The 23,843-nt window shown below is 39.2% G+C and overlaps 1 protein-coding gene across 4 annotated transcripts in view; it reads left to right on the top strand.

Moving 5' to 3' along the window:
- The window catches only part of Fut8 (fucosyltransferase 8), a 247,949-nt gene extending 232,408 nt beyond the window's left edge, over positions 1–15,541 (top strand). For all 4 annotated transcript variants that reach the window (XM_087911719.1, XM_087911718.1, XM_048415983.3 and 1 more), the window contains 2 exons: positions 6,329–6,479; positions 14,542–15,541. In XM_087911719.1, the coding sequence (XP_087767845.1) occupies positions 6,329–6,479; positions 14,542–14,859 (469 nt within the window). In that variant the 3' untranslated portion in view covers positions 14,860–15,541. The remainder of the gene's footprint in view (positions 1–6,328; positions 6,480–14,541) is intronic.
- The last annotated feature ends 8,302 nt before the right edge of the window (positions 15,542–23,843 follow it).

Here is a 23,843-nt window from a genome sequence, read left to right as displayed (position 1 = left end):
TTTCCTTATCCATTCTTCAGTCGAGGGGCATCTAGGTTGTGTCCAGGTTCTGACTATTACGAATAATGCTGCTATGAACATACTTGAACAAATGTTCTTGTGGTATTATAATTGAGCATCTCTTAGGTATATGCCCAAGATTGGTATTGCTGGTTCCTGAGGTTAAATTGATTCCTAATTTTCTGAGAAATCACCATACTAATTTTCAAAGCACTCCCACCAGCAATGGAGGAGTGTTTCCCTTATCCCACATCCTCTCCAGCATAAGTTGACTTCAGTGTTTTTGATCTTGGCCATTCTTACAGGTGTAAGATGGAATCTCAGAGTCGTTTTGATTTCCATTTCCCTGATGGCTAAGGATGTTGAGCATTTCCTTAAGTGTCTTTCAGCCATTTTAGATTCCTCTGTTGAGAGTTCTTTGTTTAGGTCTGTACCTCATTTTTCTGTTGGATTATTTGTTCTTTTGTTATCTAGTTTCTTCAGGTGCCTAGAGGCACAAGGCTCAGAGGGTCGTTCCTACAGGTGCAGGCAGAGCTGAGGCTTATGCTCCATGGTCATATAATTTCTGGAGGCCACTGCTGTCCTTGCTCCCACAATGCTGCTGTTCAGTCTTCTCTTCCCAGCGTCCTCAGCAGCCTGGTCTGGATGGCCTGCCACACTGCTACTCACACTCCCAGCATCCTCTCTTTTAAACATTGAAAGTTAGGTTTCTTTTGTTTTTAACAAGGATCCATCTTTATTTTTCTGTCTGTAAATATCCAGTTTTTCTAATAGTTTCTTATTAAACAAACTGTTCTTTCCCTTTTGAATGTTCTTGAAAAATCAGGGCTTAGATACTTCTGTTTATTTTGGAGGTTTTCATTAACAGCTATGATCTTTTCCATTGTTTTTCTAAAAACCTGTATTTTGTTTATGTCTTAGTCTAAGTTGTTTCCTTCCTCTTCGTTTGTCTTGATTTGTTCCTTTTCTCATTTCTCGAGCCACAGCCTGAGCTTGTGTGTTTGAGGGCGTTCTTCTCTGCCGGTGTGGTTTATTGCTGTGAGCTTCGCTCTCAGGTTGTGTCTGGTCATTTTGCCCTACTGTGTTTCCGTGTTTGCTTTGAAATGCTTTGACTTCTTCTTCGACCCATCATTTCAAGAGTATTTTGTTTAATTTGTACATATTTCTGAGTTTTACAAATCTGTGACTCATTTCGAGTTAAAGAACATTATAAGCAGAAAAGGCTTCTTTTACTTGTTTTATTGCCATCATATGCTTTCTTCAGAAGAATGCATTGTGTATATGTTTGAGAAGAACATATATTCTGTTGCTTTTGAACAGAAGACACTGTAAACATATTAGGTCAATTTGGTATGTCTGTGTTGTTTAAGTTTCTCATGTGGGGATGTGTGTAGTGTGTATGTGTGTTCTATGTATGTGTGTACAACATATGTTTGATTACCTGTGGCTGAAGTCACCCAGTGTGAGTGCGGAAACTGAACTCAAGTTCTCCAAATGAACTGCCAATGCTTTTCATAGCTGACTTGTCTCTCCAACCCTCTTTTTCTTTTTTCTTTTTAATTGATTTTTCTGTCTGAAACTTTCCAGTGTTGAATGAGGAGTATGAAGTTTTCTGATATTACTGTGTTGTGACTATGTCTCCCTCTGATCTTTGATGTTCCTTTGTATATTTCATTTATCTAATATTATTTATAGTTATAAATTTATAATCTTTAATAATTATTTGGTTTGGTTTGGTTTGGTTGAGACAATAATTTTCTATGTAGCCCAGACGAGCCTTGAATTCACATTGTTTCTGCCTCAGCCTCTGTGGTGCAGGAGATATATGTACATACCACTATGACCAGCTTTACAATTGTTAAAACCTCTTGAGAATCAACATCATTTTATGTTGATCTGTTTCTCTTGCGCTCTTAGGTGATAGAAGTATAGGTGCTGTGCTGCTGCTTTGTGTTGGTCTCTGCTTTCTTAGAACATCTTTCCCCGTACTTTATTTCAGTCTTCTAGTGTCCAGTGGTGATGTGTAAACACCGCATTTAATGACTGTGTACCCGCTGTGTGATTCTGCCATTGACTTGAGCAAGAATTTTCCTAATACTGGATAGTTAGGTTATTTTCAGTGTTTTACTCTTATAAATAATGACACAAAGTATGTCTAAAATAACTACATTATTTCCTCAAGCTGGGTTTCCAGACTTTGAACTATTTAAATAAAAGGATATAAACATTTTACAACCTTGATCCAGTCCCACACATGACATTTTTATGCTGAGCACCCAGATACAGTTGGAAGTATCTCCATTATTGTTGGAATTTTAAAACCTGAATTTCTTCTTTGTACTCAGCACCTTTAACCTCCTCCTGGTAGTGGTCTAGGCAGCAGTTTTCTCTGTTTTGTTATAAATTCACTGTTATAAATTCACTTTATGTATAACTTTTCTCTTTGGAAATCCTTTCATTTTAATTTCTCAAGTCGTTTCTAATATATTAATCAGAAATTTAACTGCCATTTCTCTTCATTATTTTACTTAAACATTTTCACTTTGAATTGACTTTCTTTAGACCTTTTGTGATAGGTTTTGATACCTAAGCAAATCGTAAAACTTCTGCTGTTCTTCTTTATAAGAGACCAAAAGCATTCATTTATTCTCTAATAGATATATCGTGTTCAGGGTAATATTGTAAGAACTCTCTGCTTTAAGAAGGTTAGGTGGAAATTTAAGTTTCAGTGATTTGTGGACTTCACACCGTAGGAAGAGAAATGATTTTCTAGGTAGTTTATCTGAAAAGGGCGTCAAGATGAGCATTGCCCACGTGGCTCTGCCTGAGTCTGGTGTCACCTGGCATTACCTCGGGTTTCCTGAGACTGAGACGGAGTTCATCCTCGAGGGCTAATCCCTGGCTTTCCAGGGACTGCAGCGGCCAGGGCTGAGGTGGTTACAATAGAGGTGGTCAAAGAGTAAGAAGTAACAAAGTTGTCCGTCTAAGATTGCTTTCTAAGGTAGTGAAGGCTGAGGACGAAACTGGAAGATAAAGTCTTTATAAAAGCCCCCAATAGTTAGGATATTGGAGAAGTTGGGAGTCTGAGGCAGGGGGATTGTTAAGTTTGAGGTCAGTGTAAGCTACCTGGTGAGTTCAAAGCAAATCTGGACAATACAATGAGACTATTTTAAAAGAAAAAAAATCTCCCAAATAATTTATTTGCATATTTAGCTTGTTCTTTATCAAACATCCTAAATGAGCTTTTCCTAACATTAGGTTCTTTGAAATTAATAGAGGGAAGAAAATGTTTGAACATTGTATATGGTATTTAAATGTTGCTGCTCTTTGAAATGAACAATCAGCAATGAATGATTTTTTAACTCCTGTAAAATACAAGTTAAGGCACAAAACACTTAGAACATAAAGGCAGATAAAAGATAATACATGGCTCCTTGTCTCAGAGAATGTCCATCTGGTAGACATATGACAAATAGTATATACATATGACAAATAATCACACCATAAAGAAATGTCCTGGAGGAGTCGTGTGCCAGGCACAGAGAATCATAGACAAGTCTCTTTCCTCTTGCAGACTGACTTTAGGAGGTTTGGTATTAGTTTACAACTGCAGTCCAGTTAGTCTTTTGTAAATGGTAAAAAAAGATAAGTTTTTATAAGACAGTAAAAGAAAAACATTATCATTATCAGTCTCTGAAACTTCCAGGTAAAAGAAGCTCTCTGATTACACAGCTGAGGGCAAAACCACAAGAGTGGAAGTTCCTGTACACATAGACTTGAGGTTGTTACTGTGTTTGCCTCATTCCTAGGTATATACTTCATGGAGATCATTCTGAAAATATTTAGGGTTTTCTTTTTAGAACAAATGTGACAATTTTCTTCACCTCCCTGATGTTGAGCTGGGAAGGGCAAAATATTAAAATCAATGAATAAATAAATAGTAAGGTCCACTAGGTGTGAATACTGCGCACCAGCGAGAAGAGTGCTCAGGAACTTTGCCTTTCTGCCCCCTTTTTTTTTTTCAAAGACAATGAAGGGGAGCTCCTTGGTGGCCATGAAATGATAAGCAATTGGAAGCACCTGTTTAGGGGTTAAGATAGAGTCTACAAAGGTAGCACTCACATTCATGTATTGGTCACAGCACTATGTGGACTGCTAGGTCCTGTCATGTGAGGAAGCATAAGATGTGGTCCGAACCTGAGAGAGCACTGTCTAGAGCCAGATTATAAACGGACTCCTGTTTTCAGATTTTGTAAGTAAGAAGCATTATCATCTCAGGATAATGCCCATTCATCCTCTTACTGTGTTCCTGATTCCCTTGTAGGTATTGACAGTGCTAAAGTGAACGCAGCAGATGAACGCTTGTGTTTAATAGAGCTTACATCCCTGTTAGGGATGATGAGACGGGATTAGGGACACAAGCAGTAAACAAAGAATAAGTACATATATCACATAACAAGATGAACCATGGCCAGAAGCAGGGCAAGTAAATAAGGTTAGGAATTTCAAATTTAGATCTCAAATCCTCACCGATGAAACGATTCTTAGTGGAGATCTAGGGGAGTAAAGATTAAAATAGACAAATGCTTATCACAGCTATTATTCATTGAACATTTGCTATATGTGAGGTACTCTTGTAAGCACTCTATGTCTATGTGTTAATTCTTACGAAATTATATAAAGGAAACATGAATGTTACTCCCTGTTTTGGGTAGGGTCTCTATTGCTGTAATAAAAACCCTGACCAAAGTAACTTAGAGAAAATGCTTTGGTTCAGTTTACACTTCCACATCACTGTACACCACCAAAGGAAGTCAGGGCAGGAACATGGAGGATAGGAGCTAATTCAGAAGCCATTGGATGGGTGTTGCCTAGTGGCTTATTCCCCATAGCTTTCTCAGCCTGCTTTCTTATAGAACCCAGGACCACCAGCCTAGGGATGGCACTACCTACAATGGACTCGACCCTTTCCAATCAATCACTAATTAAGAAGATGCCCTACAGGCTTGCCTACAGCCAGATTTTATAGAGGCATTTTCTCAAATGAGGTTCCCTCTTCTTGATGACTCTAGTTTGTGACAGGTTGACATAAATCTAACCTACATGTTCCCTTTTCAGCTCAGTGCCCAAGGTTTCAATATCAGCCTAAGACCTATTCACACACCAAGACAGTGATATCCAATTTAGAGAAAAATTATGTGAGCAGGTGATGGACTTTTACAAGAAAACAAATTTTGATATTTTTAATCTTTTGTTGTTGTTGTTTCATTTTGTTTTCGAAACAGGGTTTCTCTGTAGCTTTGGAGCCTGTTCTGGAACTAGTTCTTGTAAACCAGTCTGGCCTCGAGCTCACAGAGATCCTCCTGCCTCTGCCTCCCGAGTGCTGGGATTAAAGGTGTGTGTCACCACCGCCTGGTGATATTTTTAAGCACATATCTTAAGTAAGACTACCAACATATTCCTTGACAGGCATGCACAAGGAGCTTACTTTCATAAACCCAATAGAATGGTTTTTCTATTACTATTATGGCTAAGAGGAGATCTTCAGAAAGGATGGGAATTGAAGAATGTTAGTTGTCACAAATGTTTTAAATATCCATTTATAAATTTATTTACATTATTAACTTATAAAATTAATGAAGGAGACATTTACAAGTTTACTCAACTTTGATCTGTCACAATTATAAATTAAAACTTTAAATGAAAGTCTGTCATGATATATTTCTTAAACAGCTCCATTCCAATATGGAGGAAGCTTGGATAAATTCTTAGAAGGGTTCTCATTACAAAGAGAATAAGAAGTCTTCAGTTTTACTCTGTCATGAATTGCTAAATGTAGTAATGACATATGTGTGTGTCTAAGATAATATGCCCATAATATTCTTTTTCATTGATTTTTATTGAGCTATGTATTTTTTTTTCTGCTCCCCTCCCTTCCTCTCCCCTCCACTTCTACTCTCTCCCACGGTCCCCATACTCCCAATTTACTCAGGAGATCTTGTATTTTTCTACTTTCCATGTAGATTAGATCCATAATATTTTTTAAAGCATGGTTCTGCTGTGTAGTCCAGGCCAGCCTTGAACTCACAGTCCTTCTGTTTCAGCCAGCTGAATATTTGGACTACAGAATATAGCCACCACTCCTGGCTTCAATAACATTTAATGTGCAAGATATTCTTTTCCACTGTTGATTTGAGAGATTCTTCGATTACACTATTAAGTGTTACCAAGTTCTCATTGTTAAGGAGGGAGCTTTTGATAAAGAAGCAGTCTCCTTCCTGTAGAATACTGTAAGTTTAGTTATGCATAAATCTCTTCCTTTTTTCAGGTACTCCAATTACGAATTTATTAGTGATAACTCTATTTCTTGGTCAGCTGGACTTCACAACCGATACACAGAAAATTCACTTCGGGGTGTGATCCTGGATATACACTTTCTTTCCCAGGCTGACTTCCTAGTGTGTACTTTTTCATCCCAGGTAAGTGGTAGCTTGTTTTAATGGTGAGCACCCACTGTGGTACTGAGCAGGAAAATGGTGTTTGTGGTTTTAGTGTTAGCATGACTCTGGGATAATTGCTTTACACTCAGTAGTGCTATCTTTTGTGAAAAATGAAGAGATCCCACAGAAAACTGCTTGAGCGCATTGAATATTTAGTTATTTACAGCAATGACCGGATACATCTCCACTGAAGCCAGTTAATAAGGTCCTTTAAAGTACTCTGTTGTTCGTAGCATCTAACAAAAACAGCAAGTGCTTAAGTTTATACCTTCCTGATTCTGCAAACTGCTAGTATGTGACCAGAATCCATCAATTTCTACATATCGGTACACTGATACGTTGAGACTTAAGTTCCCAGCCTTTTGCCTTCCTTGTGTTATAATAAATATAGTGAATGCAAGTCTTTCACAAATCTGATTACATTTCTGTGAAGTAAGGAGCTATAATATATATTAAGTTTAAAATTTTCAGTTTTAAAAATGTAATTACTACACTTTTACAATAACTCCTTGAGTCTGGTTGTTGCATATATGTTCCAGGTTTGGTGTGTGTTTATGTGGTGTCTAGTCAGTCTTCTGTGCCCCATGGAATACTGGGACTGCAGTATTTATTGTGAATTTTTTACTTCCCCATTGATCTACTTATCACTGATTAACTTAACCAGCCATTGAGTGACTGTGCTCAAAATTCCACAGTGTGCTAAGAGTACTTAAACAGAGTTTGGAGACATGAGGCTTGCTCTCATTCAGAATGAAAATACAACTAGAGAACAGTTACAAAAATTATAAATAGGTGTAAAATAAGTGTGCATGATGCTGAGAACCTCATGGTAAAGAGAATATATAAGAGAAAGCACAGTTTCCATGGGAAAGAATAAAGAAATGGACCATATTTTTTACAGTATGACAGTCAGTACCTTAAAGTTGGATGTTGATAAGACCTTTGGAAGGTGCTCTTCAATGCAAAGGTTATAGTTCTTTATAGTGAAATAAGACTATAACTCACTATGTGAAACAGCTACACAAAACAGGAGTCTCACAGCAGAAATCTTAATAAAATAAAATCTCCTTCGCCTTCAAATTCCCATGGAGGCATCTAATAGCAGTGTTTAACTGGGGATTCTGTCTGCAAAAAGCACTTTTTCCTTGCCCATAGTGGGAGATCATGTGTGTGTCTACTTGACCCCACTCCTATTTCTGAGAACCTAGCTACCTGATAATACAGACTGAGCAGGGTATACTTAGGAACATATATGTATGTACATACACGTAAATGCATGTGGTAAAAATTAGTGAAGAGGCCATGAATTTGAAAGAGAGCAAGGAGAGGGGTATGTGGAAGAACTAGGAGGAGGAAAGGGAGAAAAGATGTAATTATATTATTATAATCTCAAAAATGAATGAAAAAAATGTTTAAAAAGAGTCATTTTGACAGAGAAGATAGCCCAGTAGGTAAATGATGTGCGTGCTGCCACGCCTGATGACCTGAGCTCAGATTTCAGTCTCAGGAATGCATGCATGTATTCATAAATGGAATACAAAATTTAACTTTTTAAAAGGGAGTAACTCTTCCTGGTCACTGCCTGTCTGAAGTCTGTCCTCTAGTCCTGTCTGTCTGTCTGTCTGTCTGTCTGTCTGTCTGTCTGTCTGTCTGTCTTTCTTTCTTTCTTTCTTTCTTTCTTTCTTTCTTTCTTTCTTTCTTTTTGGTTTTTCAAGACAGGGTTTCTCTGTAGCTTTGGAGCCTGTTCTGGAACTCATGCTGTAAACCAGGCTGGCCCCATACTCACAGAAATCCACCTGTCTCTGTCTCCCAAGTGCTGGGGTTAAAGGTGTGCACCACCACCACCAGCTTACCCAGAGTAATTTTTGAGCATTTATACCAAAGCAAATTTCAAACAATATTTTCTAACAAAGTAGACTGGAATAACTGCAGTATTTTGTGTTAGGATTCAGAATAGAAATGTTCATGAAACACAGTGTAATGGTCTATAGTGAGTGGCAGTTTGTCCAAGGCTTCTATTAACTCATCTTATTTGATGACTGACAACTGTAGCATTTAAGAATGTGGATTGATTCCACATTCAGTTACACATATCTACTCTCACTTATACCACAGGAATTTTTGTACAAATATTTTTTGATAAAGAAATAATTAGTGCAGCTTAATAAAGTTGTTTGAGTTTCCTTGTCATAAGCTAAAACTGGAATTGCATGAAAAGTGCTCCAGATATGTCTTACCATCACAAAAAGAGCAAAAGAAAAAGTCATTCCCAGGTCAGAATACCATGCCATGAATTTCACAGAGAACAGGAATGAGGAAACACAGGCTTTGCAGATGGATTATATAGACCAGCTCTGACCATTTAGCTGTTTGGCCTTGAACAGATCAGTTAGTCAACTCTTCGTGTTTTGTGTTTTCTCTTTTACTTTTAAAAACAATAATAGTGATATGGCCTAGTGCATAGTTTATGAGAACTAAAGTCTTGCTTCATGTGAAGCAACGATAGAACTCAGCAATGTATTAAACACACTAGCTGCGAATATGTATACTGTGCTTGTGAATAGTTATTGCCTATTCTAGAGAATTTTCAGTATTGGTTTGACAGGCAGCTGTTTTTCACATGCTACATTTCAAGCTATATGATCTTACATTTTTAAAGGCACTTGAAACGTGTGACTCACGAACTCCATTATTTCCACTGTGGTTGTGGGAAATGCTTAGGGCCCACACAGTCACTGGGGGTGGGGGCATGGGAGAGGGTTGATGGGAATGGGAGAGGATGGGAGAGGAGCAGAGAAAAATGTAAAGCTCAATAAAATCAATCAATAAAAAAAGATTCCTTTTCCCCAGGTATGTCTAGGTTTATGTCAAGTTGACATTTCAGACATGTTAGTCATCCTATTATGTGTTAGTGGAAAGGCCGTGCACAAACCATCTACATGATCATTTATATTCTTATTTGCTAAAACCATCTTAAAGAAGCAAATAAATTATTGCTGAAGAAATGGAGGTAGTTGGCAGCTCATTGGTAGGTAAATGAAATATCAAAAAGGTTTTCTGAAAATTCTGATTATCCAGTTATAGAATCAGTTTTTACTACTCTGATTTGCCAAAGCAATTGTCGATGCTTAAAGACCTAACATTGGGACTGGAGAGATGGCTCAGCAGTTAAGAGCACCTGCTGTTCTTCCAGAGGATCCAAATTCCATTCCCAGCACCCACAAAGTGGATCACAAATATCTGTAACTCCAGTTCAAGGGATTCAGTGCCCTCTTCTGGCCTCCATTGGCACCAAGCATACACATGATGCACAGACATACATTTAGGCAAGCACCCAAACACATAAAATATAATGCTCTTTTGTAAAAAATCTTTTATGATTTTTAAAATAAACTTAGTGAATCTTAAAAATAAAAGATACCTTAATGCTGTTGAAGTTTATTTTGTTTAATCAGCAGCATTGCTTAGTAATTTGACCTTTTTCCCCATGACACCTCCCTTTATAGCAGTTGTTAAAACAGTCTCATTCTTTCTTTAATTCCAAACCCACAGAACAGGACTGGAGACATTATATACTTCGAATCAGATTTTGGAAATCCCAAAGGACAAAATTAAGAATAACATTCACTTTTTTGGGTAGGAATTTCCATTGAGGTGTAGTCCATGAAGCAGTAGTGAATACCTTCCGAGAGTGGCAAAGAAAAAACACAGGATAAAAGATGTGAGGCCTGTGTCTGCTTCCCAGCATGAAGGACAAGAAGTCTGGGTACCGCCCACCTTTGGGGCTGGGTGCTGTACTGTTCCACTTATTGCATTCATTTGGACATTCAGACAGTGTAACAAAAACTGGTTTCATTCTCTCATGATATAGAAAAACAAAGTAATCTAAAGGAAAGGTGTGCAAATTGCCCCCATCACCCACTAACCTGAGAATGGCTTTCAGATTATCATACTAGGAAGCCTCTGCCTAACTGTCTGACTTGGCAAAAACAAGGTCCTGTCTGCTGTGAGAAAGCTTGGAAGCCCATATACTCAGCTGGATATTTATTTCTAAGGATTATAGTCAGACTAATGGATATTTACCTTTTAAATATTTTTTAAAAACATTATACCTGTATTATATCGTTTAGCAGGAATTTTTGCTGTTTGTCGTCACTGTATGCTTAGTAATATGCTAGAAAGTAATGAAGTGTTGGCACACGATGAAATAAAATAAACTGCATACAGCCTGTTATGTTTGTAAGAGTAACCCTCTCTGTCATGCACATTCTGAGTACAAACCTTGAATAGTGCCATCAACTGCAAGCCTTCACTGCCTAACACATGATTTGAGTTTGTAAAGTCTAGGACGTCAAATGTAGTTGAATACAGACATCAATACTATAATGATCCTTCTAGCTCTTAGCAGTAAATTGCCCCCAGGATTGAGATAAATAACCATTATTTATTTAGAATGTTGTATATGGACCTTAAGTTTTAAATATCACCCATGAACTCAAGCATCCATTACTGAAGTACCACTTACTCAGCAGATAATCACTGATAATACACCTACTGTATGGTATCTACAGTTCCAATTGCTTATCCAAAAGCAGTTTCATATGTGCTTGAGAGCACATACTCTCAAACCAGAGCGAATTCTAATTGTAGCTGTAGTATTTACTATCTGCTTTTGTATTTTTAGAGTAAAGTCACAAAATCTCCCTGTGACTTAGTTTCTTCATCTGTAAAATGAGTGGAAACAGTACTTAGAGGTTTGGTGTGGCAGTGAAAGGAGTTTGTAGGGAGGGCTTGCTCTGAGACTGTGCCTGGTGATGTGTGAAGTCCTTTTGTATATGTGCTGCCTTTATTGGCTGATGAATAAAGCTGTTTTGACCAATGGCTTAGCAGAGGAAAGTTGGCAAGAAGTCTAAACACAGATAGAGTAGGCGGAATGGAGGAGACATCATGTAGCTGCCAAAGGAAAAAGAGGTTCAGATATCATCAGCAAATCACAAGCCTCCTGGTAAAGTATAAACTAATAAAAATGGGTTAATTTACAGTTAGAGCTCACCAGTAAGAAGCCTAAGCCACTGGCCAAACAATTATATATTAAGTTTCAGAGTGGTTAATCAGGAACTGGTGGGCGAGACAGAAAACCTCCAGCTACAGGTTGGAATGCAATCAGTACTCATTAAGGTCAACTGCTACCATTATCACCATTATTATAGGACAAAATGCCACACCTTCAGCACCAGGGTGATTGGAGGTACCCAAATCCACATTTGTCCAGAAATCTCTCTTCTATTGTCCCAACTTGGTATTTGAAATTTGTCATTATTTTTCCTTTGGTTTCAGAAAATACAGATGTACTCAACAAAGGCTAACAAATAACTATAACAAAACATAAACTAATTATTAAAATTTTCACAAAAAGCAAGTCCTTGTGGAACAGGGGGCAGTGTTCTTATGAGAGCAATGCATTGAAAACTGAAGAGGTTGAATCGTTTGTGGGTGACTGCTATGGTAGAACTTGTGGTCATCCTGAAAGTAACACAGCCTTGCGTTTCAGGCTAAGAAAGGCTGAAGAGTAGAAGGAAGGACCCAGAAGAGAAAACTCTGGTTTCCCAAGGATGACTTAGCTCTTAGGTTGTGTCTTCTCTGATGTGACAGAATGAATATGGAGTATCAGATTTGTAAGAGAAAATATATGTGGCAGTTACAAATTCATGCAGGTTGCCTGGGTTCAAACTTAAATCTAGCACTTACTAGTAGTGTAACAGGGGCAGATGTTTTGTTTTTCGTTCCCTTTGGCATCTGTCAGATGAATGATAGAATCTTATGGGATACTAGGAGGATTATGTCAAATAATGTCTCACATCAGTATTTGACAACAAAAGCTCAGCAAACATTAGCTTCTTCCATGTTATTTAGATTATCATTAATGGAGCTTCATTATTTTAATTACAGTTATGTGTCTCAATGAGGATACATTCTGAGAAAGATGTCATTAGTCATTTTTGTGATTGCCAGAATGTGACATACTATGAACTAAGATGGCCACAGAAATTTGAGGATGTGATCTAATGAGACCACCATTTTGTATTTGGTCTGTCATTGATGATATTTGTTTCTTTCCAGAGTTTAATTTTTCTTTCTCAGTGTAGGTCTTTGAATTTGTATTTTAAAAGTTCCAAATTGCTTTTATTCTTACTTTATAATAGTTTTTGTTTCTACCATTGATCCCATCTATATCATGGCAGTCCCAAGATAAACTTGGTTTCTGGTGGCACATGCTAATAATCCCAGCGTTAGAAACAGAGGTAGGAAGCCAAGAGTTCAAGTTCATCCTTAGCTATATAAAGAGTTTGAGGCCATCCTGAGCTACACAAGCCCTTATCTCAAAAACAAGCAAAAATCATTGTCTTGATTCTTCCTGTCAGTAGTTGAAGCTATAGCACTAAGACATAAGTCAGTTTCTCTTAATCACTTTGTATTTTAATCCCTCCCCCCCACAAAAAAATAGAAAGTTGTCTCTCTTTAGTTTGTTTTACCAATTACATCTAGCCTTTGTGGTCAAGTTTCTGAAATTCAAATTTTCCAGGAAGTTGAGGTGAGGGTTAACCTAGTCTTTTGTTGTTGCTGTTTGTTTGTTTTGTGTTTTAAATGTTAGAAAATGAGTGTCTCAGAATAAAGTATTGCTCAGGTTATAATGCTTGTCTGTGTACAAAGCCCTGGGCTCACTGCCCAGCATAACTGAGAAAGAAAGAAAAAGAACATCTTCATTCAGTTTTTGATCTCCACGAATGTCTGTTTATAAACATCTGCCGAGTCATTTGAAAGTCCATTAGCAGATTAACAGCTATTAATACTGGTTTCATTTTTAAGTAGATGCAAAATGTTGGCATAAGGACAATGAAAATTCATTAACTGAGATAACCAAAGTAGAGATGTAGAAAAATTTGACCTGAATTGAGATCTCAGTCAGAATGTAAAAAAGAAAAATGTTATAGGCAAAATGATAGTTCTCTCCTGTCATCACCTGAATCAGGAAGGGATCTAAAGCCCATTGTACTTTGTAGTGACTCTGTCGATTCCCTTCTGTGATGGGAGCTTAGCTTTGTCACCAAACATAGTAAATCCCAGAAGTGAAGTTCAGAGTCTGCCATTTTACCTGCTAGTGAGAACATTCTTTAACAGAAGAATCTTTTAAGTAATCTTAAAACAACACGAGTTGGGCAAATACTTCTTCCTTAAAGATTATTAGTCCAGCTTGTATCAATCTAAACATGCTGATACGTATGGAGCACACTTTAGAGCTCTTTAGGAATAGCTGATATGTTTAAACCCACTTGCTCATTGATCATCAGTAAATACATAAATCTCTGCTGAGGAGAGTGCTGAGAAAACACTGTGGTTAAGAGTCAATAAAGGGAGCTGGAGAGGTGTTTTAGCTGTTAGTTAGAGTGATCAGAGTCCAGTCCCATGTGGGGCCACTCACAACCTCCTATACCTCCAGCTCCAGGGCAATCTGGCAACCTTCTGGCTTCCACAAGACTTGCATATGAATACACATGCACACAGAGAGACATATGAACATATACATTAATACAGATAAAAATTAATTTAACTTTTTTAAAAAAAAGAGTGGATGAAAGAATGAGAGCAACAATATTTGTGTTATTCGAGGTGCTAGTCCCAAACCTTAAATTCTCTAGATAAAAACTTTATCATACTTGTTTTTGTGTCACTAGTTCCCAGCTTGGAAGACCATGTAGCTCTTTATAATGTTTATTAAAAATCAATTAATTCATATTCTTAAATTACCTTGTAAAATATAATTATAGCTTCTGCTGTTTTAATTCTAAAACTCGTGTGTGTGCATGTGCGCATGTTTGTGTGTGTGGACATATGGGCGAGCATGAGGAGTAACTACTCATCACCTGACAGCAAGGGACTATTCTTAGCCCTCTTTGCCCTAGAGCCTGTCTTTGGTTAGAGACTGATGTGCAGCAGGGGGTTTGCACTGTGTATTAACACCTCATTTTCCCTCTTTTCCAAGGTCTGTCGGGTTGCATATGAAATCATGCAAACGCTGCATCCTGATGCTTCTGCAAACTTCCATTCATTAGATGACATCTACTATTTTGGAGGTCAAAATGCCCACAACCAGATTGCGGTTTATCCTCACCAACCTCGAACTGACGAGGAAATCCCCATGGAACCTGGAGATATCATCGGTGTGGCTGGAAACCATTGGGATGGTTATTCTAAAGGTGTCAACAGAAAATTGGGGAAAACAGGCCTGTACCCTTCCTACAAAGTCAGAGAGAAGATAGAAACAGTCAAGTACCCCACATATCCTGAAGCTGAAAAATAGAGATGGAGTATGAGAGAGTAACAACAGAACTCAGTTCAGACCATCTCAGCCAGCAGAAGAAGACCCAGACTAACCATGTTCATTGACAGGCATGCTCGGCACCAAGAGCAAGTGGGACCCTCAGATGCTGCACTGGTGGAACGCCTCTTTATGAAGGGCTGCCGTGCCCTAAGCCCATGCACAGTACAATAACGTACTCACACATAACATACAAATGGATTCTTTTCTACTTTGCCCCTTTAAATATTATGTCCCCATGAAACAAACACTGCCACGTTGTGTAATTTAAGTGACACAGACATTTTGTGTGAGACTTCAAACATGGTGCCTATACCTGAGAGACCTCTGTGGCTTACTGAGAAGATGCGAACAGCTCCCTTCTGTGGGGAAGCTGGTTCTTAGCCAGTGGTAGTGGTGTGGCCACTGAGTTCACTCCAGTCAACAGATTCAGAATGAGAATGGATGTTTTTCCTTTATATGGTTGTCTGGATTTTTTTTTAAGTAATTTCATCAGTTCGTCCACCTCATCATTAATAAATGAAGGAATACACCAATAAAGTAAAATGAAATATTCACTGTCCATTAGGAAGTTTTGTAAGATGATGCCATGAACAAAAATTCTTTAGTACTCAATGTTTCTGGACATTCTCTTTGATAACAAAAAATAAATTTTAAAAAGGAATTTTTTAAAGTTTCTGGAATTCTGTATCACTGGATGATGTATTATAGGCTTTGTAGAACTATGGGGGAAATGGAATTATAGCTTTTAAGATTTTTTTTTTACTCTTGTCCTACTTTTTTTCCTTTTCTTAAAAAGGTAGAGTAATCTTATTTTAGCTAAGAGAAGCATGGGTCCCTCTATTAGTGGTAAGTGGCTGTAGTGGGTGCATATTATGAAGTTTCCAAGAACGTGCTTGGGGGAGGTATTTATTCTCTTACTTTGGATATTATTGATTTCTCATAATTGAAAGAAGTAGTCATTCTCTTGCTCCCAGGGAAGCCAATCCAAAGCAGGTATGTGTGGTAATCTCTCTTACTGTGGCAGTTGTCACTTTTTATGAATTGGATCCTGTTGTTTCATCCAGGTACATGTCCTTCCTGTCATGTCCTGCTTTTGAGGACGCAAGGAATCTGAGGGGTTGGAAGCTGATTGTTTCTGAAGTATGTACCTCATGGTAGAGAATCTTGTGACCAAAACAGAGGGGGCTGGAATGGGATCCAGAATAAACCTAGACTCCCCCGTTCTAAGTTTCCGTCTAGGAACCCATGTTAGAATTATTGCAGAGACGTGAGACACCCCTGCTTTCACAGGAGGGACCTCTATCTGTATGAAGCCCCTTCTACAGGAGCATTTCATAACATGTGTTCTGAAAAGACAGGGTCTCTGTGTAGCCTGGCTGGCCTGGAACATACTCTATAGACCAAGCTGGCCTCAATCTCATAGGGATCCTCCTGCCTCTGCCTCTGTAATGCTGGCACTGCAGATGTGCACACCACGCCCAGCTTGCCTCCCAGATGAAATATTTGTCCATGTAGGAGCCAGTCATAGGCCTGGTATTAAGTATCTGACCTTTATAACCTCAGGAAATGAAATCTTTCCACTAAATATCTCTAAGTCTTAACTACCTCTCAAAGTGCACCCTTCTGAAAGAGCAAAACTTTTAACCATAGTGTTCAGCAAATTTTCATTTAGTTTAGGCCCGAATACAAATCAGGTGAAGTGGGATGTCCAGGTGAGCAGAGATAGGCTGTGAATGAGTCATGCTTCAGCTCCCATCTGACTTGTCATCAGAACATCGGGAACTGTAGGTCTAATTTGTACTGCTGTGGAACCAAAGGTAAATCAGTTTCTTTGCATCCAAAACTGACCCAGTTCCAGAGGTGAAAGAAAAAGAATAACATGTGAAGGAAATGAGTGATTCTCAAATGAAGGCAAAGACATAATTCTGTGTATTTTATCTTTGAGTTCTAGTTCAGTTTCTTTTTAATTCATCCTCTCTGTTGGGATTTCTTCTTTGTTCACCAAAAGCATATTTTTCTTTACTAAAGATAATTAAATAATTACTTTAAGAATCTTTTCCCTGGGGGGTGGGGAGAGGTAGGGGATTTAGCCCAATGGTAGAACACTTCGCACTGAGTAAGTAGGTCCTGAGCATTGGAAAGATGTTTTTATTACTTACTACTTAGGTTTTTTGAGACAAGATCTCACTGTATTGCCTAGGTGGGCCTCAAGCCCCCAACCTTACCTTAATCTACCAAGTGCTAGGACTGCAGATACGTACCAGAATGTCTGGCTTTGTAACTTCATGTTGTAGGCTCTGTTAGATTCCTCTGAAGAGTGCTGTTGATGCTGCTGCTGCTGCTGCTGATGCTGATGCTCCAACTGCTGCTGATGCTCCTGCTGATGATGCTTGCAGGAACATAGTTTTAAACTTCACTGAGCTCTGCTTATAAACTATCTTGGGTAGCAGCTCAAATTATATTTTAGTTCTTTTATCTTTCCTGGCGTTTGTCCTGCATATATTTCAGGGCTTAGTTAAAAACAAACAAACTGGGTAGAAATTATGCACAAAATTTAAGGTACTACTTCTTTTGCTTTAGTTCCTTTTTTTTTTTTTTTTTGAGATTTCCCTCTCACTTCCAAGCTTCCAACAACTACAGTTGTTAACTCTGTAGTGTGCTCAGTTTCTTTGTCCAGACAGACAGGTTTTTTGGTTGTTTTTTGTTTTGTTTTTTGTTTGTTTGTTTGTTTGTTTTTGTAGAGGTGAGGAGGGTGGGGCTTTAAAGACAGGATTTCTCTGTATAAGAGCCCTAGCTGTCCTGGAACTTGCTTTGTAGACCAGGTTAGTCTCGAAGTCACAGAGATCCACCTGACTTTGCCTCCCAAGTGCAGAGATTAAATGCATGCACCATAAATGTGTGCACCACCATGCCCAGCAAGACTGCAGGTCTCTATCAACTCAAAAGTCCTAAGAATAGGCCATTCTCTGGTACTCTTACCTTCCTCCATATTTCAGTCTGCTTCTGAAAGTTTGTGTTCTGTTCTGTGCATTTGAGTATTTTCATGTATGTTTTGAAACCTTACTGCCCAGTATGTCCTCTGGCATACCGAGGCAGTGGCCTCGGTAGACTTTCGCACAATAGATGGGAGTCTTAGAGATTGGTGAATTTGAAAACTTGGCTATGACACCTCAATTTATGCAGATACAGGCTCAGGGAGTTTTTTAAAGGAAGTTTTATACTTACTGGTGCCTGGCAGCGTTTTCCCTTATAGAAAAATGAAGGTGCTCTTCCAAGGCAGAAAAGAAATAGATTTCAAAGTCCTCTTGTCGACTGTCTGTCACCAGTGTTATACATGCTTGACCACCTGTTCTTTGACTGAGTTCTCTTGTTTCTACAAATCAAAATCTCCAACTGTTACCCTCCTGAGCTGTTCAGAGTACCACTTCTAGTTCAGGTGTCACTTGTTCTTTTTGTCTTCAAGACTACCATGGTTTTCTGTTGCTACCACCTTCGTGGAGGATGATCTCATGAAAATGGTTCCCTTGTACTAGCCCGTTCTTCATGGCATTCATATGCCTAATTACTTACAGAGACCACAGTTTGGTTGTTGGCATCTGTAAGCTATAAATGTGATTAAACAGCTCTTTGGAGAGTTATAGATAGGTAATTTGTGAATCTGAGACTTAGTAAAGCTGGGCCCTCTGTATTCATGCCTGTTTAAACTCAACATGCCCAAGAGTTTTACAAATCAATGTCACTACACTTGATGGGAACATTTTATGTAAAAGTATGTTGTTCTAGACAGACCCTGCACCTTTTAAAAAAACAATCTATTGAAGACTCTGGCCATGGGCCACTTAATGTTTTAGGAAGAGTTCAGATCTCCTGTTGACCTCCTGCCACAAGGAATTTGGTCGTCAGTAACTGTTCTCAGTAATCTCTTCTCCCACATCACTGTCCTTTAGAAGCTGTTGTTTCTTAACTGCCTGTGTGGGGAGAAAAGGCCGTTGACAAAAGCTTGTTGATTCATAACCCAGCTGGGCATGAGAGCATCTGTGGAGGCGAGAATGTCCATCACTTTATAATGTACCCAGGGCACAAATAGTTCAGGCCGTGGGTGTGGTCAGCAGCCTGAGGAATGATGGGCTTTGTGTTCCTAGCTAGTATTCCGTAGAGGATGACAGCCACTAAGAATTTCTGGCCAAGTGAAGGAAACGGAAGGAAGTGGGGCAAAGACAAATGACTAGCAGTGGTGTTTCCCATTCAGAGCACCTACACGTGCAGGCCATATCCTTGAACCTCAGAGCTCTAAGCACAAGCCTTCAGCGCTTACCTTTGTCCCTAAATGAGACTTCTCGTTTCAGATGTGAGTGGGCAAAACTTTATAGTCTTCATGTATGGAATAAATTGGTTAGTCCTGTTCAAGGTCTGCAAATTGTCCAGTTGAATCCCACATGTCTAAATGAAGCAGTAATGATTCAGCATCAGCTGATTGGTTTCTCAAGGGCATAATGTGACCACATCTTTGTCTTGCTGGGCAAACCAGATCTAGTTATTGTGTACAATCTTCAGATTTTTAAAACTGCAGCAGGATAATCTAAAAAACAAAACAAACAAACAAAAAGACAGAAAAGCATATGAAGTCAGGTGGTGGTGGTGCATGCCTTTAATCCCAGCTCTCAGGAGACAAAGGTAGGTAGATCTCTGTGAGTTCAAAGCCAGCTTACTCTACCAAACGAGTTTCAGGATAGTCAGGATTGTTAGACAGAGAAACTCCATCACAAAACCAAACAAAAAATGAAAAACACAAAATATATAAAAACAAAACAAAACAAAAGACATAAAATGTGACTGTTGATAGTCTCTGAACTAGACTAAGGAAATTCTGAGTCCCTTCTGGTATTTTCACTGTTTCTTAAGTTCTAGCCACAAACAGTGGAAATTGTTCACAAATGGACCTCATAGCTGGTGTTGATAGGTTACAAGGCAGGAATGGGAGTGTGTCTCTGTTAAGGGTGAAGAACGAGTGGTTCAAAATAAGATTGCTCTAGTTGCAGGCTTGGCTTCATATCCATTGCCTCAGCAGGTTCCATCTCAGGCTACTCTTTCAAGAAACTCGTATGTCAAATAATCAGAATTCTGCAAGTCAGGAGTTGGCATCCTATACCCACTTCTTGTTTTTGTAAGTAAAATTTTATTGGCACACAGAATGCTCACTCACTCATGCTATGTCTGCACCTCGTTTCCAACAGCAGCAGCACAGTGGAGTTGCGACCAAGACTGAATATAGGGGCCACAAAACCTAAAATAGTTACTGTCAGGCTTTTTACAGCAAAAGCTCACTGACCCCTGCTATAACTTGTCATATTATTTAGATTAGAATCCATTATTCAAAAGGCTGGAAATCCCAAAATACTGAGTCATCAAAGTCAAAAATTGAAGTATAGTGGTAGTGTATCGTGGCCTTTGCTGATCAGTGCTGCCTTTAGGTAAAGGCACCTCTCAACATAAATATTAGAATAGACAAAAGCCTTACTACTGTCTACTAGGAAAGTGCTTAATAAACAGATCTACAACGCCTACAACATCTGTTGCATTCCTCCCAAATCCTAGAGTTCCACTGTAGTGCCTGGTGAGATGACGCAGGACTTGAAATCTGTACTGCTGACACCTTGGCAAGCCTGGCGCTCTGCCTAGCTCTTAGCTTTCTTGCTTTTGTGATGACAGGAATTCACGGTTTTTGTGGGGGGTTTTACTGTAGTTTTGAGACAGTCTTGGGTGTCCTAGGTTGGCCTTGAACTCACTATGTAGCCAAAACGGACCTCCTTCTGATCCTTCTTCCGTTTTCCTAGTGCTGGAATTATGGGTGTGCATCACTACCCCTGCTTTTATTAGAGGCTGGGGACTGAACCCAGGGCTTTATGTGCACTAGCCAAGCACTCTTAACTGAGCTACACCCCAGACTGCAAATTGTTTTGAGAAAGTAGACATGGAAATTCTCTGTAGAGGCTAATAGCTCTACAGAACTTGGGGTTTGGACAGTTTTGGCAGTCCTAAAACTGCAGTAGTCCTGAAGAGAAAAACACAATTTAGGCACCCTTCGTAAGGATTCTAACGATGTGCACATACAACCTGCTCTGGAAAGAGAGGATCAACTGCACGAGAGATGCACATGTGAGCTCGCTGGAGACTGACAGTTCTCCCAGACCTTCTGCTATGTGCCAGACACTCTTAGCAAGCACAGCCTCACAGTGCCTCAGCCTCAATCAGCCCTGCCAGGAGTATTACTATCCCCATCCTGTATAGATGAGAAAAGGAATCTGTTTATTATGTATTCGCTGCGTTCCAAGGATTTACATAATACGTACTTTTATTCTAATTTTTCAGATGACATTTACTCACAGAAATTAAGTATGTTTCACGTGACAAAGTATTCCAATATTTAGCAACATGTGGGAAATGAGGGGACTTGGGGCATGTACATGGGATGGTAAATGTTTCCGAAATTCTCTTTTTAATTTGATTAAGGTGATCAGGAAGGAAAGAGTAGATGTCACCCAGACTGCTCCCACAGTGGATACTAGATATAAAAAGTATCATGCAACAAAATAGCAAATGCTATAGTCAAGAAGTCTCCATGGGAGTCAGGTACTTTTCAAATGTAGTTCAATCTTACAGAATATTGTATCATTATAAAATTGTTTTAATTATCATAAAAACTTACAGCCAGCAGCATTTTATGGCACATTCTCAATCTATTCATGACTAGAAAGACCTAAGCTAAATTATATGCAAGATAAATACTTAATAAGTGGCCAATTGGAATTAAGCCTGCATCAAAACTGCCTGATTTTGAAGTCTGTTCTTGCAGCTTTGAAACAGCCTTGTCTTCCTTGTTGAGTAAAAAACCAAACTATTGTGATCAGGTTCCATTCCTTTGAGGTATTTGATCAACTGAAGTTTGATCAATCAAACTCACTGTATGGGTGAACATCCTTTTAACAAAGTTTTCAAATTATTTCACCTCCTTCCCTATTCTTTAAACATTTTGGAACAGCATTTTATGCTTTTTTTCTGCTTACTTTAACCTTCCTAATAGAAACCAGATAGGTGGTTAGAAAAACTAAAGATTCTGAGTTGATAGGCCCACGAGCTGTGCCTGGGCTCAACCCCTCTGGGTCTCTGCTTGCCTACAGTTGCCTACCTGTATCTTTCAATGTCCACTCCCAGCTCAGTCTCTGCCCTCCACAGAGATGCTAAATTATTAGGGCCACTCCAGTTGTTTCTTACGCAGTTGCTAAATGCAGAAAGAACTCTAGGTGTGATTCCGTTCCCCTTAACAAGATAGATCTCAGAGCAGAAACTATTTCCCTGTGTGTGTTTCTGAGAATGGAAGTGTTCTGTAACTGAAGTTGGTGCAGGAATGATGTGTGTTTATGGGCACACTGTTCCTGGATGAGGTGTTAGTTGTATCTAGTGATCGCTTGTCTCATGCCCAAGCCCACGCTCCAGACTTTACGGTGAAGAGACTGAAGGGGTGGAAAATGCAGACAGTGATTTATCCTGGCTTTGTCTGCCTAGCTGTGATAGTGGTGATATATAACACGGCATCTTGGGCAAGTTTAGTGACCCATTAAGTTGTCCTGAGCTCCGTTTAAAGAAAACTTGGAGCCGGCAGAGCTGTCAACACTCAGTTTCATTTTTATTAAGATTCTGCCTCTTCACCCTTAGAGACCACTTATCATTCCCACTCCCAAGAAAAGACAGAGGTAAGCCTGAAGTCATCGCCTAGTGGACACCCTTGGAGCTCTCTAGGCCAGTAAGGGCCTCTTGGCCTCTATCAGCAACCATTCCATTATCACATTCCTCTGTGAGTGAGCGAGTCCACGCACCACGCCACACAGAGCTCCAGAGCTAGCACGACGTTCAGGGCAGCTGTGCACAGAGTCAGGATGCTCGAGTGTCTGGTCAGATAGGGAGGTCATGAAAAGCGAGAGCATCAGTTATTATCACCAGCTCTTTTCAGGGTAATTTTTTATTACATTTTGTTTATGTGGGCAGAGCGAGCATGCCACCTCACACGGATGGAGTTAAAGGGTAATCTGCGTGAACTGGTTTTCTCCACCGTGTAGATGGCAGAGATTGAACTCGGCACCTTTACTCCACTGAGCAATCTCATTACCACAACGATGATTTTTTTTTTAAATCCACACTGGAAATCAGGATATTATCCAACCAAACAAGAAAAGAAATGCTGCTTTCTATTCCCACCATGATTTGGCCTCCATAAACCTTGTTTTGTAAGCCACTTACTTGGCTGCAGCTTAAGGACAAAAAATAATATTTTTAATTGTGTTCTTGTACAGTGATTGGCACATAGCAAATTCTAGAAAAGCATTGTGCTGAAATAATTAAAAACCTTATGATCCTGTGTCTTAGATTTGCTTTAAAACAAGACAGGAGGAAGACAGAATTAGATGGAAGTGCAGATGAAATAAGACCGGCCTCAGCTGGAAACGGCAACAGGAAATGTCATGGAAGTTTGTCACAGTGTTTTCTCTACGGTTTTAGTCACTGTTCCAAAACAAAGTGCGTTTAGTAGTATCTAAATTAAGCATGGCAAAATATTGAAAGTGTGGCAAAACCTGGCATAAACCCAGCTAAGCAATGTCTTTTTCCTACGTTGTGTTTTGTGGCCAGACCATGTGACATCAGTTCTAACCATGGAGAGTCTTTGCTGCCTCTAGGCTGGGTGGGAAAAATGCAGTGAAGACCCCCAAACCAAAGCTCCTCTGGAGTGCTGGAGCCTAAATAAAAGAGCTGGGACTTCAGAATTCCTTCAAGGGGCAGAACCAGCCCCTCCCGGCTACTGAGGGACGGGTAGTAGACGAAGACATTCCTGAGAGGTTAACTTTTAATGGTCACTGTTATTAAGTACAGTGTTTAATTGCCCACAATCTTCAAACCAGATTTTAAGCATA

Source organism: Myodes glareolus, chromosome 11 (assembly GCF_982192425.1).
Source record: "Myodes glareolus chromosome 11, mMyoGla1.1, whole genome shotgun sequence".
In the NCBI taxonomy this organism is placed as follows: domain Eukaryota; kingdom Metazoa; phylum Chordata; class Mammalia; order Rodentia; family Cricetidae; genus Myodes; species Myodes glareolus.
The sequence above is the reverse complement of the archived record's forward strand: the minus strand, read 5'-3'. Positions and strand labels throughout refer to the sequence as shown.